The 16,449-nt window shown below is 39.1% G+C and overlaps 1 protein-coding gene across 1 annotated transcript; it reads right to left on the bottom strand.

The window, feature by feature from the left end:
- Window positions 1–518: 518 nt before the first annotated feature.
- On the bottom strand, window positions 519–16,428 carry LOC141441698 (ATP-dependent RNA helicase DDX24-like). The gene is made up of 14 exons (XM_074106505.1): window positions 16,197–16,428; window positions 15,589–15,958; window positions 14,894–15,439; window positions 14,110–14,262; window positions 12,976–13,129; window positions 10,358–10,535; window positions 9,897–10,026; window positions 9,535–9,667; window positions 7,726–7,815; window positions 7,441–7,552; window positions 4,152–4,269; window positions 3,147–3,324; window positions 2,108–2,282; window positions 519–637 (listed from the first exon to the last, which is right to left on the bottom strand). The coding sequence occupies exons 1-14, from the start codon at window positions 16,341–16,343 to the stop codon at window positions 536–538; spliced, it is 2,586 nt and encodes an 861-aa protein (XP_073962606.1). The 5' UTR covers window positions 16,344–16,428; the 3' UTR covers window positions 519–535.
- Window positions 16,429–16,449: the final 21 nt, after the last annotated feature.

Raw genomic sequence — 16,449 nt, 5'->3', positions numbered from 1 at the left:
TATACCTAACATAATAATTGAACCGATAACAATCATTTGTCTAATCATCATATCTATGCATAATTGAAGAGTTTCTTGGGCCAATCAACTTTTTTACCGACACTAATCTGTCCGCGACAATTTTCAAACAATTGCCGATTTTTGTGAGTAAGCATGTTTTTTCTGTAATTTAATAGATGGTGTACATGAACACATGCCATCCTACGTAAGTTAAAGCTATTTAACCGTGAAATATCTTGGTGGAAGTACGATTTTTTGGTAACGCCAGAGACAATTTTGGTAACGCAGGTGACGCCCAAAGTGTCGGTAAAATAGTTGATTGGCCCATGGACTAATAGTTCTTTAGTGTTTTTTTTAAGATTTCGTTATAGATAGATACATGGTTATGAAACTTAATATTATAATATACTCGGCAGCACAAAATTTGCCGCACTTAACATATGCATACATTTGAGGGCCAGATTTTTTGCTGCTCAGTATTAATTCATTAATAATTACAGGAATTAGAAATAAAAGCATTTTTAAATGAAATATTTTATTTATTCTTCAGAGTCTTCTGCAGTTTCAACAACGGCGCATTCTTGCTTTTCCTTTTCTCACGCTTCAGTTCTCCAGATTCTATCGCCTTCTTCATCACCTAGCAAATAACAAAAACATTAACAAATTGGCTAGAACTAAAAATATACAGGGTGGCTCGTTTAGATCGGTCAGTATGGGAAAGTCTGAAACTATAAGACATACGAAGATGTTTTTTTTTTTATTCAACTGGATGGCAAACGAGCAAGAAGGTCTCCTGATGGTAAGAGATCACCACCGCCCATAGACACCTGCAACACCAGGGGATTGCAGATGCGTTGCCAACCTAGAGGCCTAAGATGGGATACCTCAAGTGTCAGTAATTTCACCGGCTGTCTTACTCTCCACGCCGAAACACAACAGTGCAAGCACTGCTACTTCCCGGCAGGATTAGCAGTGGTGATGTGTTCTTAGGAACTAGTAATAAGACAAACTGCATTCACACATTAAAAACAACTTATACTCAGTTCGGGAATCGAACCCGGTCGTTTTGAAAAATAAATCATACATACATTTCGTTTTGTTGTTATAGCGGCCATATTAATACATAATCTGTAAAAATTTCAAGTGTTACGGCTCAAGAGATAGAGCCCTGTGACAGACGGACGGACAGACAGACAGTGAAGTCTCAGTAACAGGGTTCCATTGGCACCCTTTGGGTACGGAGCCCTAAAAATTATGAAGATATGGCTCACGTCACCGGCTCCCATCCCGAACTTTGACAAGCTCCATCTTGTCATTTTAGTTTGATTGACCAAAGAAAAAAATTGGTACCATCAGCCAAATATGTGGTCTACCACTCTAAAGTTGATAATCGTTTGCATGCAGTGGCGTAGCTAGGCGCGCGGGCGGAGTGGGCCTCGCTGATATGACTTCGCCCACGTCTACATTAGTCCACGCTACGCAACTGTTTGCATGTCACAAAACAATAATGCCAATAGACGTGTCTGTCAACTGGAAAGTTCCATTTTAGCGACATTTTCATTGGACAAGAACTTGTTTAAAATTTGATAGACCACTTATTTGGCTGATGGTGCATGTCCATCTGATAATCTAACATTGCAAGTTTCCACTAGAACTGCGCTGTAAAGGATAAGTAAATGAAGCGATTCTGTCTGTTCATGAAAAACACATTCTCGCACAAATCTCTGGTGAAAAAGCAGCCTTATTTTGAAAAAAAAAAATGATTTTGTGGCAAGTTTCTCGCGGCGCTTTCTTGTCAATCGTGGTCTTTCCGAAAGCGGTGGTTATAATAACCTAACCTAATCAACAAAAAGTTGGAACCCCCGATTTCGATGAAACATGTCTAAGAACCATCGCCAGAAAACCTGCTTTCAAATAAAAAAAACCGCATTCAAATCGGTCCACCCGTTTAAGAGCTACGGTGCCACAGACAGACAGATACAAACACACAGCGGTCAAACTTATAACACCCCTCTTTTTGCGTCGGGGGTTAAAAAAGTGACATGTTAAAGAGCCCTTTGCCTCCTTGCAGAATAAACTTTTTTGATCTTGTTAAATAACAACGGACCTGCAGCGCGTTCTCCTGGGGCCCGTGGACACCCCCCAGCGGCTGGGGGTCGTTGAGGGTGGGGAACTTGTGCGAGAACCCTCGGGGCAGCGCGGGCCGCGCCAGCAGACCCGCCAGCTGCTTACTTTTCAGCTTCACCGCCTTGTCCAAACCGGGGTCCACGGCTGCTGCGGGGCTGCCATGGAACAATAGTGGATTGTACAACAAGAACATAAAACGAGCCGTTTTACCCGAGACGTTCTTCTAGCCACCCGGGCCAGTACGGCGAGGGTGAATAGACACGTCGAGGGAAAAATGGGTTTAATGCTCGAGTTTTAGACTGCTTTTCACTTCAATTGAGAAGAAATGAAATAGCAACAGTACAGTGGTAACAATCGTTCGCTTACTATGTACCTATATTTATTATATTTTTTAATTTTATTGGTTTATTTTGATTGATTTTTAGTTTTATATAAAAAAAATATAGAAACTTTTTGTTTGTGGCCGTTGACATCTGATTTCCTTGGTCCTAAACGATGATTTGACTTAATGCAATAGAGCATAAAAAGTCATTTTATTTCGCCTAGATCCAGCATAAATTCGAAGTTTACGAGCATGAGAAGTGAAATACTTATTTGTTATTCAAGGGTGGAAAGTTACTGTTTGGCGCGAGTGCTGTTTTGAAACCGAAGCAAGCGAAGGATCTTAGGATGATTGGACCATGAGCGAAGCGAGGTGTTCCAAATAAAAATCCTGAGCGTAGCCGAGGGTTTCAAAGGCCATGCTAAACAATTTTACAGCTGAGCGAAACACGCAATTTTTCACCTCACTACAGCGAAAAAAATAGTAGATGGAAGAAAATAAATTGAACAGTTATAAATAACATTACCTACGCCCGCGGCTCTTTCTCAACCGCAGAATTCTTATTGTGGAAATTTCTCAAAAATCCATGTTCTTGTTTCCATATAAAGAGGGAATTTCTTAGTAAAGACCTGTGCCCAGCAGTGGGAAGTATATAGGCTGGGATAATAATTACCTAGTGTAAGTTGATGACACTAACCTGTCGTCATCGTCCACAATCATGTCCATCTCTCGGGCGGCGCGCTCCCGCCAGCCCACAGCTTGTTGAGCGCGGCGCCGGCGCAGCAGCAGCGCGTCCAGCTCGCGCGCGCAGTTCACGGTGCCCTTCATCGAGTCCAGCCCCAGGGGGGGCACCGGGAACGTGGCTAGCTCCGACTCTGGGGAATATAGAGGTTACTGATGGCTCAAAAAGAGAGAGGGGGGGCAGGGAGAGGCAGAGTAGACACGTCGAGGGGAAAATGGGTTTAATACTCGAGTATTACACTCTGCTTTTCACTTCGATTGCGAGGAAATGAAAAGGCAACAGTGGAAACAATTATTCACTTTATTATTATTATTATTATATAAATTATCAGGCAGGCAGTTGCAAGCAACTGATAGGTGCCTGTATCTAGCTGTTCCTTGGTTAAGTATTCTTTGTATTGTTAATGTGTTGGTCGAGCCGGTTCTTAAATTGGTTCACATTCAGTGCTGAGACTACATGTTCTGGTAGTTTGTTCCATGTCTTGATCACTCTGTTACACAAGAAATGTTTACGAGGGTTGTTGTGCGATCGTTCAGTAGATAGCTTAAATTGGTGGCCGCGCAGACGTGTGTTGTTACTAAGATTAAACAAGTCATGGAACTCCTGCAGGTCGTAATACCCGGTAAGGATTTTGTAGGTCTCTATTAAATCGCCACGCTGTCTGCGTTCCTTTAAAGTTGTAAGCTTTAGCATCTGCAGTCTACTCTTTCTATTTACTTTTTATTTTTAATGCAGTATGATAAAACTATATATTTTTTAGTTTCATTGATTTATTTTCATTGATTTGATTGATATGTAGAAACTTTTTCGTTTCTGGCTGTTGACACCTCGGTCTTAGACGAAGATTTCACTTTATGCACTAGAACATATTAAGTCATTTTACTTTATTTATTCACTCATTCAATGCATTCGCTATCTTGTGAATCGACCTGTAAAAGAGGCCAAAAAGGCAGGACTCACTCTTGTTGAGCGTGAGACAGAGCTTGGCGTAGCGATAGGCCTCCAGAGGCTCCATCATCAGGATGGTCAGCCCCTCGCGGCTGGCGCGCGCCGTGCGCCCGCTGCGGTGCACGTAGTTCTAAAAAAAAAAATATTGATTCAAAGATAAATCGTGGTTTTCATTGAAAATTTCATGAGTCTGAGCCCAGCGGTTGTTGTTTCGAGATTTTATCCCTATCCCGTGGGAATATCGGAATAAAAAGTAGCCTATGTTTTATTCCAGATGTTCAGCTATCTACATAACAAATTTCATTCAAATCGGTCCAGCCGTTTCAGCGTTAAGGAGTAACAAACATACTCACTCACTCACAAACTTTCGCATTTATAATAGTACTAGGATGACCTACACAATCGATATCCAAATAGAATTTAGTAGTATTAAGTTTTTAAGTTAAGTAGTTAGTTTATAGTTAAGTTTTATTAAATTCTTGTATTTCATGTTTCTGCAATAAATTTAATAGAAATAATGTTGGTAAGTTTTATTTTTCAAAACGACTAGATTCGATTCCCGAACTGAGTACAAGTTTTTTTTTTAATCTATAATCTATGTATTTTTTCTTGTACCTAAAATCGATGACGTGATTCCTAAGAACAAATCTTTGTATGTTTTATAGTTATTGCGGACACTACAAATCTAAATGTGGATACAGTCAAGAACTTTCATACCTGGCCCATGAAGAAACCGTTTAAAAGGAAAAGTCATTACGATTTTCCTTGTTAATTAATGTGATGTCACTATGACGTTTACTGTGAAATGGTTCCGTCGTGGGTTAGAAATTAAAGTCCTTGTATACAGGTAAGTAATTCTTGTATACAGGTACCACCCTGTACAACAATATACAAGAATATTTCTTACGATAAGCTGGCTCAATGCCGTAGCGTTTCAAATCTATGAAATATATCTACACAATCCAGGTAAACCATGCCACATGCTAGACACTGACACCTGAGACGAGATTGTGTTCGCTTTTTCAATTGTTTGTACAGTTTAATTAATTCGAGTTAACACTTGACAGATGCCGTATGCCATATCGCCGTGGTGGCCTAATGGTTTGACCTATCGCCTCTCAAGCAGAGGGTAGTGGGTTCAAACCCCGGCTCGCACCTCTGAGTTTTTCGAAATTCATGTGCGGAATTACATTTGAAATTTACCACGAGCTATGCGGTGAAGGAAAACATCGTTAGGAAACCTGCACAAACCTGCGAAGCAATTCAATGGTGCGTGTGAAGTTCCCAATCCGCACTGGGCCTGCGTGGGAACTATGGCCCAAGCCCTCTTGTTCTGAGAGGAGGCCTGTGCCCAGCAGTGGGACGTATATAGGCTGGGATGATGACTTGACAGATGGGCGTGCCTTCAGTCAATTTTCAACTTTGACGTCATACAAATAAAGGCATTTTTAGTATACCGCTACCCACGTTTACAGATTATGTAAAAACTATTTTATTTGTATGACCTCAAAGTTGAAAATTGACTGAAGGCACGCCCATCTGTCAAGTGTTAACTCCAAGTAATCAAATTGTTATATGTTCTTTTCGTTTTGTAAATAATTTTGTATTTATTTTCTCTCTTTTGAGTATTTCTGTTTTTTTTCTCTTTACCGCACGTAATTTTCATTGTCTGCTTATCCTCTATATGCGACAAAAAAAGAAAGACTGCTATTAGAGGTTAATAAGCAAATTGACACCCAAACAATGATAAATCTTATTGTAATGGGATTGCCAGATTATATAATGGATAAAATTGATAAAGAAACAGTGAAGTCAACTGCAAGCCTTTACAATGAAATTGGAAAACATGAATATGTAGTAAACAGAAAGTATTTCAGCAAGAATAAAAGAACTGCCTATGATTATAAAGTAAAGTCTGATAAAATAAAACCATGTACGATTTGTGAAAATTTAAATAAAGGCGTTAGGTTCCATCCGAAGACAAGTGTTGGTTCAAACAGACAGAAGAATATAACCATAAGAGAATAAATAGTAAAGCCGTAAATAATTCAGTGATTGATGTCGAACTCAATAAATAACGATAAAAAAAACGAATAATAACACCATTAATTAAAGTCAAACTATTATTAAATGGAAAACTAGAAATATTTGGTATATATGATTCGGGCTCTAACGTTTCTATAAATTAATTCAAAATTATTAAGACTGAAGGAAGAAGGATACGGAGATTCAAAAATGATACTTAATCACAATTAATGGTGTTAAAGACAAAAGGTTTGACAAACTATTACAATAAAAATGTTTGATATCGAAGAAAAAAGCTGATGTTATATAATTGACGGAGAAGAATTCAAGTACGATTTTCTGATTGGACTGGATATTATAAAACAGTTTAAACTGGTTCAAGACGAAAATTTTGGAAATCATTCAAAAAAAGAAGAAGAATAAAAAAAGAAAACACAAAAGATCTTACTGTACAAGAAAAATGATAAAAACAACACTTCTAAGGAAAAGGAAAGTGAAGCAAAAACACATGTTCAATTAATTTAATGAACATATAAAAGAAGAAGATTTCAAGCATAACTATGAGTAATTTAAATACTGAACAAAAGTTAGAAATCTACAATCTGAATTGATGATTACAAATCAATATTTGCAAAGGACAAATATGACATGCACTGTCAGAGAATATGAAGCACGTATTGATCTACTTATGGACAAGTACTGCAGTTAAAAGGCCATATAGATGTTCAGTTGAAGACAAAAAGGAAATTGAAGAACAAATAGCAAAGTTACTTGATAAAAAACTTATAGAAGAATCTTATAGTCCTTTTTGCGGCACCGGTAACTTTAGCTTCAAAAAAAAGAGGACAACAGAAAATCAAGATATGTATAGATTTTAGAGATCTAAATAAAATAGTGGTACCTCAAGCACAACCATTTCCATGATTGAAGACCTGGTGATTAAGACAAGAAATTCAACATATTCACAACATTGGACATTAATTCAGCCTTCTGGGTCAATCCCACTAAGAATTGAAGATAAGAAGAGAAAACTGCCTTTGTAACGCAGGAAGGACATTATCAATGGACGTGTTTACCTTTTGGTTTGAAGACATCACCAGCAATCTTCCAATTGTCAATTTACAATTGTCTTCTCTTAACTAGGTTAGCTGGAAGAGATCCCTTTTAGGGATAAGCTCGCCTTTGTTCTCCTCTCTGTGTATTTGTATTTTTATTTTTATGCCATATACCATGTGTCACATGCCGGCAGTTAGTGTTGCAACAAAACGATGGTTACCTCAGCGGTCCTGGGCACCTGGTAGTGTATGACGTGGTGGACGTGAGGGATGTCCAGCCCGCGCGCCGCCACGTCCGTCGCCACCAGCACGCCGAGGGGGTCGTCGCGGAACCTGCCGACAGCTTCCTCGTTATACAGGATATATATGTAGATACAGGCGCCATCAGGCATGGCCTACCAACCCCTTCAAGCTATATTCAATACTAAAAAACAGCAATAAGGTTAGCTATAATTCCGGTAACTTATAAATAGGATATAAAAAAAATTGAGAGCAATTCCAATTACCTTTCTAAGTTCTTGAGCCGCTGTCGTTGAGGCATGCCGGCGTGTAGAGGCAGCGGGTTGCACTTCAACAGAGAGAACAGCTGCGCCAGCCTGCAGTAAATAACTGTTTCATCACACTTGCTCGTATAAGTAAGCAGTGTAACATGGAGGCTAACTTGTTTGCAATCCCCCAAATAAAACTAGTAATAACCCCATAAGGTAAACGTAGGGTAGGGTAGGGTAGGTTAGGGTAGGGTAGGTTAAGGTATACCGTAGGCGACAGGCTAGCAACCTGTCACTATTGTACCGTTTTTGTCAAACTTTAAACCTAAAATTGCTAAAAGTGGCTCCGAAGCGGTAACGTTTCGTGTGCTCTGCCTCTGCCTACCCCATTTGGGAATACAGGCGTGATGTTTGTGTGTGTATAACGTAACCTTTTGGTTAACACAAAGTTGGAAAACCCCCGACTTTGTCACTTCAAAGTTCAATATCTCAAAAACGGCTACACCGATTTTGATGAAACATGTCTAAGAACCGTCGCTAGAAAACCTGATTTCGAATAATAAACCGCATTCAAATCGGTCCACCCATTTAAGAGCTACGGTGCCACAGACAGACACATAACGGTCAAACTTATAATACCCCACTTTTTGCGTCGGGGGTTAAAAATAGTATTCTAACGAAGAACGCAGTCATCGCGAAATGATGATTCGCGAAATGGCGTTTTTGCACTGAATTTCAGGCTTTCTAATAGATTTGCATACACGCTTTTTGTATAGTATATTGATAGGTATCCATAAAAATGCCATTTGTTCAAACAAAGTCAAAGCGCAGTATAGCCGTCCCGTGTTCTTTGTTAGGAGCGCACTGTAGTCGTGTTATAGTAGATTATTGTCGTGGCCTGGAAGTAGGCAATTGCTGGCTGAGTATGAGTATTAAACGGACGAGCTTGCGAGTCCATTCAACTAATACGAAGCCAGCAATTGCTATTCCAGCCGAGACTAATATAAAGCTTTTCTCAAAAATGGTGAATAATTCTGAAATAGAATAAACTTTTTCTCAAAATATATTATATAATTTAATTTTATTCCAATATTTTTCTTATGCTTTCCCGCCTTTTTACATTAAAAATAAACTGCAGGTGTATTTTTCCACCGAAAACACCACAAGCTATTTCAGACCCAATAGAGTCCGGAGTTCCAACAAAATATCTGATACCGGCCATTAGACTTGGCTGTATACGACTTGTGCCAACATTTCCATGGCCTTTTTAACTTTAAAAAAAAGTGACTGATTGCAGGCGCGCTAATTCATTATTGTCGAGCTAGCGCGCCTGCAATCTTTTTAACTTTTTAATTTTTCGCTGACCATAAACTATGCACTTCACCTTTTGATATGTAAAGAATAATGTCAACTTTTACGGACATTTTTGAGAAAATAAATAAAGAGCGTTAGAGCGTGTATACCTGCTGAGCTGGCAACGTTGCATTTTTGTTAGTTTTTCTTGATTATTCCATAAAAATTGAATGAAAATTAATAATGTTGTCTGATAGAACACTTCTTAATATATAAGTTAATGTGTCTACTCCAATAATTATTCGTTATAGACTTTTATTTTCTTTAAAAACCGGTCATAAACATTAATTCGTTTTTAAGGAATATAAAAGTCTATCACGAATAACTATTGAAGTAGACACATTAACTTAAATATTAAAAAGTGTTCTATCAGAAAACATTTTTAATTTTCATTCAATTTTTATGGAGTAATCGAGGAAAACTAACAAAAATGCAACGTTGCCAGCTCAGCAGCTATACACGCTGTTAACTCACCGCTTGACGCATCCGATGGCGTTGCAGAAGACGATGGTCCGTCCGGGGTGTGTCCGCAGCACGTAGTACAGATACGCGTCTTTGTGCTCGAACGCGCACGCTATCTTGCACTCGGTCAGCGTCTGGGCCGTGCCTGGGGGGTACACATTGGTATTAAGTAGGGATGGGCCGCATATTCGTTTTATATTCGGTATTCGGCATATTCGGCAGGTTTACCGAATATTCGGCTAAATCACCAAAGCAGTCTGAATAAGGGCCGCTCATGGAGTTAGTGTCAGGAAAAGGGTTCCGTCTATACTAGACTACGCCCCATTTCTGGGCACTGAGAGGAGGCTCAGAACGAGAGGGTCAGAGTGTCTCACCCAAGTTGTCAGCGGTGATGTCAACGACCTTGGGCTCGGTCATGCCGAGCAGCGCGACCAGCCGCTTGACCTTCCGCGCGGGCGTCATCTTCTCCACCTTACGGTTTATTATCTTGCCGTGTTTCGTCACCTGCAACACATTACTTTGTAATAGTACATTGTGTCTTAAGGGCGGTAAACAAGGAATTACGAACGAGAGTCTATTAGAAGCCCGAAGTCGAAGACTGAGGGCTTTAATGAGTCGATGTTCGTAATTCAAGTACCTACTGCCCGTGCGACATACAATGTTTTTCATCACAGTTGCGGGTAAAATTGTATATTTGTAAAAGAAAAACTAATATTTTTTCAAAAATTGCCGATACCGCTGACTGCGCTCTTGGCAGCGCCAGCCTTATTTCATAATTGTTTTGTGTCACGCTTGTATATTAGTATAGAAACTTCAATTCAGTAAAGTAACTTGCCTTCTTCCCTTTCATGTGCGAAGGCAGGTCGTGCACGAGAGTGAGGGTGGCGGAGAACACGAAGTTCTGTCGCGCGTCCCGCTGCTCCGGCGACGAGTTCAGGCGCTCCAGCAACGGGTTCAGTTCTTCGAAGTGTCCGCGCTCGATCATGCGGTCCGTCTCGTCTATGGCCAGGAATCTAGGCAAAACAACTTTATGGGTGATACTACAGCGTGTCTCTCGACCATGGGGCTTTGAATTCAAGGTACAATTGTACTCACAAAACTAAGCTACTTTTGTTTTGTAACAATTTCAAGAAATATAAATTTAGATCATTCAAATTCAAAATCAAATGATTTATTCAGTAAATAGACCGCAACGGGCACTTTTACACGTCATTTTTTTAAATACCAGCGCTTTCGGAAAGACCATCATTGCCAAGAAGAATGCGCCGCAAGAAACTTGGCAGAAAGTCATTTTTTCATAAAAATATAATTACAAATAAAATACTTAAAAACTACATTATACAATTAAAGAAAAAAAAATACAAAAAATAATAATAAAAGAAATACAGGGATGTATGGGGTCCCTTAGTTACAATACTAAACACTAACTATATCTAAACTATATCTACGTTCAGTGGAAGTGTAGAATGCTTCCACCGTCATAAATTTTAAAATAATAATAACAATAATTTAGTTCTGAAATATACATTTCAGGTCAAGTAACCATTAAGCTTTTGGATTTCGAAGGCAAGTTCACGTCTGCCGCCCCCAAAGTTAGCTCACACGCACTCATGTCATGCTCTGAAAGCAGAGCGGTACCGAGGGCATGGTATTGCTTCACCCTTCCTCATATCCCCTTCCCCTTCACCCTTCACCCTTCGTCATATATCGAGTACTGCCTTTTCGCAACGTAACGTTTGGCAACCTGTTTCATTTCGCAAACTCTAAAACTGTAAATATTTCAGGATTTATTTCAGGGCCATCGTGTAGAACCCTTTAGGTAAGGTTAGGTTAGTTTTATAAAAATCCTGAAATATTTACATTTTCAGAAATATTAAACAGTTGGGAAATGAAAAGTTGCGAAATGAAACAGGTTGCCAAACGTTATTCGCCGAAACATGATTAAACCTCACAGTTTAATCGTTAAATCAGTGTATCAGACATGGCGGTGTTAGCTGTCTCTTGGTACGGGGGCCTTGAAATAATTTTTGTCATTTATTTGACATCTCTAAGATAAACATTTATCAATGTGCCGTTAATTTAGTATTGTATCGCATACATTGAAAATTACATTTAATTTGTATGAAAAAAAAAATTAAACTAACAGTGGTCATATTTGTAAAAGCCGTGGTGGCCTAGTGGTTTGACCTATCGCCTCTCAAACAGAGTCGTGGGTTCGAACCCCGGCTCGCACCTCTGAGTTTTTCGAAATTCATGTGCGGAATTACATTTGAAATTTACCACGAGCTTTGCGGTGAAGGAAAACATCGTGAGGAAACCTGCACAAACCTGCGAAGCAATTCAATGGTGCGTGTGAAGTTCCCAATCCGCACTGGGCCCGCGTGGGAACTATGGCCCAAGCCCTCTTGTTCTGAGAGGAGGCCTGTGCCCAGCAGTGGGTCGTATATAGGCTGGGATGATGATATTTTTAAAAAGTAGCAGAACAAAAATAACTCAGTTATGCGGTAGGTTATGCGAGTAAAATCGAACCCTGGATTTAGAGTCCCATGGGTAGAGACTCCCTGTATTTACCGGCCTGGATAATACCGATATGGAAATAACCGACCCGGTCAGTCAGTTTCTATGGGCGTCACGAACAACAGGGTCGGTATTATCCGGGCCGGTAAATAGTGTCAACCCGATTAAGTTTATGTCAAAACAATACCTAAGTCAATCAACTTTTTAGTGCAGCTTGTTACCATGGTGAAGTCTCGGAGTCATTAGTTCTCGATTCGCCGAACAAACAAACAAACAAATTAATGATTTTGAGTTTGAGTTTGAAGCTATTACTAGACTCGCAGCGAAAGCTGACCACGCATTTTTTACGAAACTTTAATCTGGTAACATTTTTGAGACTGTCAAAATTGACATATTGTCATTCTAGCCCGGCTTAGATAATTTTGATACTTCTGCTATAAGAAATAAATAAATTATTTTTTGTTTCATTTAACCATCCTCAAAATGCAAAATGTTTTAAGATTAATAGAATTAAAATGTCAGAAGATATTATTTAATGCCAATCTGGTCAAAATCGTCCAAAAATTGATGCGTCTGGACTGTACAGTCAAGGGCAAAGATATCGACACGGCCAAAGTTAGAAAAATATGTAAGTATACACGACTTTATGCACGTAACATTAAGGCTGTGTATACATATTTTTGCAACTTTGGCCGTGTCGATATTTTTGCCCTTGACTGTACGTAAATGAGCACTGACAAAGGTCATAGAATTTACCAAGGACTTCCTAAAGTGCATCATCAACTTTTTTTAACATCTGGCAAATTTAAATAATGTCTAAGTATCAACATCGTTTAATCAGTGTACAGCAAGTGTTGTCAGCCTCTTTTTTTTTTACTTTGCCGCGTTTTCGCGTGGACAGCTTTCGCTGGCCAGAGTGTATTACAACCCCCTCACTTGACAGTGGGCAGCTGCTGCAAATGCGGCGTCCCCTGGGCCACCAGTTCCCACAGGCGGCCCGGCGTGGCCACCACCAGCTCCGGGCCGCGCCGCAGCTCGCGTTCTTGTTTCACTACCGCCATGCCGCCCACCACTAGCGCTATCCGGATACCTAAGAGTTTATTTTTTTATTTATATTTTTTCGTCATATATATGGCGTCAGAATAATGGTCTCGCTCAAAAAGTTAGTGTCAGAATAATAGTCTCACCCAAAGAGTTAGCGTCAGAATAATAGTCTCACCCAAAGAGATAGAATAATGGTCTCGCCCAAAGAGTTAGCGTCAGAATAATAGTCTCACCCAAAGAGTTAGTATCAGAATAATAGTCTCACCCAAAGAGTTAGTATCAGAATAATAGTCTCACCCAAAGAGTTAGTATCAGAATAATAGTCTCACCCAAAGAGTTAGTATCAGAATAATAGTCTCACCCAAAGAGTTAGTATCAGAATAATAGTCTCGCCAAAGAGTTAGTGTCAGAATAATGGTTTCGCTCCAAGAATTCGCATCAGAATAATAGTCTCGCACAAAGAGTTAGTGTCAGAATAATGACCTCACCCAAAGAGTTAGTGTCAGAACAATGGTTTCGCTCAAAGAATTAGCTTCAGATTAATGGTCTCGCACAAAGAGTTAGTGTCAGAATAATGGTCCCGCCCAAAGAGTTAGTGTAATAATAATGGTCTCGCTCAGAACTAGTGTCAGAAATGTGGTATCACTCAAACATATAATGTCAGAAAATTGGCCTCACCCAAAAAGTTAATGTCAGAATAATAATCTCACTCAATTCGAAAGTGTTAGCATCCGTCAGAAAAATGGTCTCACTGAACTCAAAGTGTTAACATAAGAATAGTGATGTAATCCAAAGAGATAGTGACAGAATGATAGTTTCATCTAAAGAGAAGTACCTGGGCGACCGAGCTCTGCTCGGGCTAAAACACTGTAACCAGCGTTTTCCCAGAAATAATACCAAGCTATAATAATTGCTCGTTTAATGGTATTAGATAGATAAATGATGTCAATAATGGTCTCACTCATTTCAAAGTGTTAGAGTCAGAATAATAGTCTCAGCCAGAATAGGTAATATTAATGTACATACCTGTATACTTGGCCACAGCCTTCAAATGCTGGCTGATCTGCATGGCCAGTTCTCTTGTGGGGGTCAGGACCAGCGCGTACAGCGGAGACCCCGTCCGCACCACCTCGCTGCCTGGCATCTCGATGTCGTCTATCACTTTCACACAACCAACACCTGGGGAAAGCTTTCAAGTTATTTAAGCCATAAAGCTGTATACAGACAGATGATGCCACACCCATGATGAGTCCAGACCTTATGTGTCATCAGTGACACTCTTCCCCAGGCCGGATAATACCGACATGGAAATACCAACCCTGTTTTTAGTGTACACGCCCATAGAAACTGACATGAGCTTCTATGGGCGTGTACACGAAAAACAGGGTCGGTATTTCCATGTCGGTATTATCGGGCCGGGAAAAAGTGTCACCCTGTGTCAACATAAATGTACCTATGTCTAAACTCTTTTTTTCCTAAACCAGTCAGTGTCTAGACATCATGATGTAAAATTACGTAATACTAAAAACCCTAATAAAAGGGATTGCTTGGTAAAAATGCATACATTCATTTTTATTGCCATAGATAAGGTTTAAATTGATTTCTAATGCATTTCATGCATTCAATCTTTTTCATTTTATTCATAATTTAATTTTAATTTTATTTGACTTCTAATTAATTGTTATCGATTGTTTTTATGGACTAACTTCTGGAATAAATATATCATTTCATTTTCATTTCCTTTCTTTTAACTAACTTCTAGTCAATAGTCGTAATTATTCTTAATGGTAAGTTATTCTCATTACTGTACCTTGATTATCCTCATCAACTTCATCTTGGCTCTCTGTTTCTATACTTTCAACATCATCCCCATTATCTTCACCTACTAGTTTCTCTTGAACTTCGTCATCTGTTGATGACTTCTCATCATCATCACCATTAAATATGTCAGATAAATGTACATAATCTGCACTATTGTCACTGTCATTCCCCTCATCTGTTGACAACTCTTTTTTCCTTAAAGGGATTTCTATTTCTTCTATGAACTGTTCATTTGAATCATCACCATTTTTGTTTTCTTCATCACCATTATCATCTTCACCACTACTGTAACCGTCTTCTGAAGACTCCTTTACTTCTTTTTTAACTGGTCTCTTTCGTTTCCTTCTAACTTCTTTCACATTCTTTGGGGGTTCTTGTTTCTTACCGGAGCTCTTTTTATAAGGTATGTCGTAGACATCTAGACCCTTAGCAAGTGCTTTTTCCTTTAGCTTCATGATGCCAGTAAGGATTGGAAGGCCAAATGCCAATGTTTTTCCGCTACCCGTTTCAGCTGCACCCAGGATGTCTCGGCGACCTGCAAAATAAATATTTATTAAATCTCTTAAGTGATTGATTGAACTAGGTGGAATTTTTGCCCAACAATGTTTTCCTTCAGCTAAAAATTCATGGTAAATAAATGGTCGGAAATTTTCAAGATAATTTAATTATGTTAATTAATCTTACCATGTATAGCAGCAGGGAGTGTCAGCTGCTGTATCTTAGTGGGTTGCTTGAAGCCCAGCTCCGTTAAGGCTCTCATTATCTCGTCTGGTAACTTAAACTCAGCCCAAGACAACATATCTTCCGGTGTCAATTCTGATGTTACTTCATTTACATTTTGACCCAGTTTCCTTATAGTTTTAGGCTGTTTTTTAGGCTTTTTGCTGTCCATTTTGACAGTTTTACTGCATTCTTCGCTAGTAAGTGACGGCGTGGTGGTATCACACGTTTCCACCACAAATCCATTGCTGAGTTTAGTCTTTTTATTTGGTATTTGTTTTTCAATTGATTCTTCAACAGATTTGCTGTTTTTTCGCTTCTTTTGTTGCTTTTTCTGCAATGTGAAGTGTGGTATTGATTATTATTGGTTTGAGAGACGTTTTTACTGACGTTTGAATGTCTTTTGATGAGTTTAATGAATGCAGAGTAGTGAATGTTAAAATGTATAATTCTTTATTATCTACAAAGAAAAGAACAAGTTTCAGCTAAGTTGTACATACTTTTACTGTACGATTAAGGATTTCTTTTTAAGTTGAAGTTATCAGGTACAAAATGAAGCTGTAATAACATACCTTTTTAGTGCGTGATTTATCTTTATCTAAGCTGTAGCTTGTACACTCTTCTAGAGCTACAAACCCCTGTAACTTGTCTCCCATGGATGCTGGAAAGCCGTCCAAGGCTACAGACTGCCATTTCAAGTCTTTTAACTTTTTACTCATCGTTTAAATAAAATCTTCGCCTGCGACGACTGTGTTATAACCAGTATCTCTTAGTAGTCTGTGTTATAACCTCAACAAATTACAACGTGAAATTGACGTATCCATG

Source organism: Choristoneura fumiferana, chromosome 24 (assembly GCF_025370935.1).
Source record: "Choristoneura fumiferana chromosome 24, NRCan_CFum_1, whole genome shotgun sequence".
Lineage (NCBI taxonomy): Eukaryota > Metazoa > Arthropoda > Insecta > Lepidoptera > Tortricidae > Choristoneura > Choristoneura fumiferana.
This window is presented reverse-complemented; position numbering and strand designations above follow the sequence as displayed.

Bases quoted from the DNA above. Each gene is read 5' to 3' on its own strand.
- LOC141441698 (XM_074106505.1), bottom strand. From the start codon at position 16,343: ATGAGTAAAAAGTTAAAAGACTTGAAATGGCAGTCTGTAGCCTTGGAC. The intron at 10,536-12,975 runs GTGAGGGGGTTG...TGTTTTGCCTAG, and splicing joins CAGCAGCTGCCCACTGTCAA to ATTCCTGGCCATAGACGAGA. The intron at 638-2,107 runs GTCCGTTGTTAT...GTTATTTGCTAG, and splicing joins CCCAGGAGAACGCGCTGCAG to GTGATGAAGAAGGCGATAGA.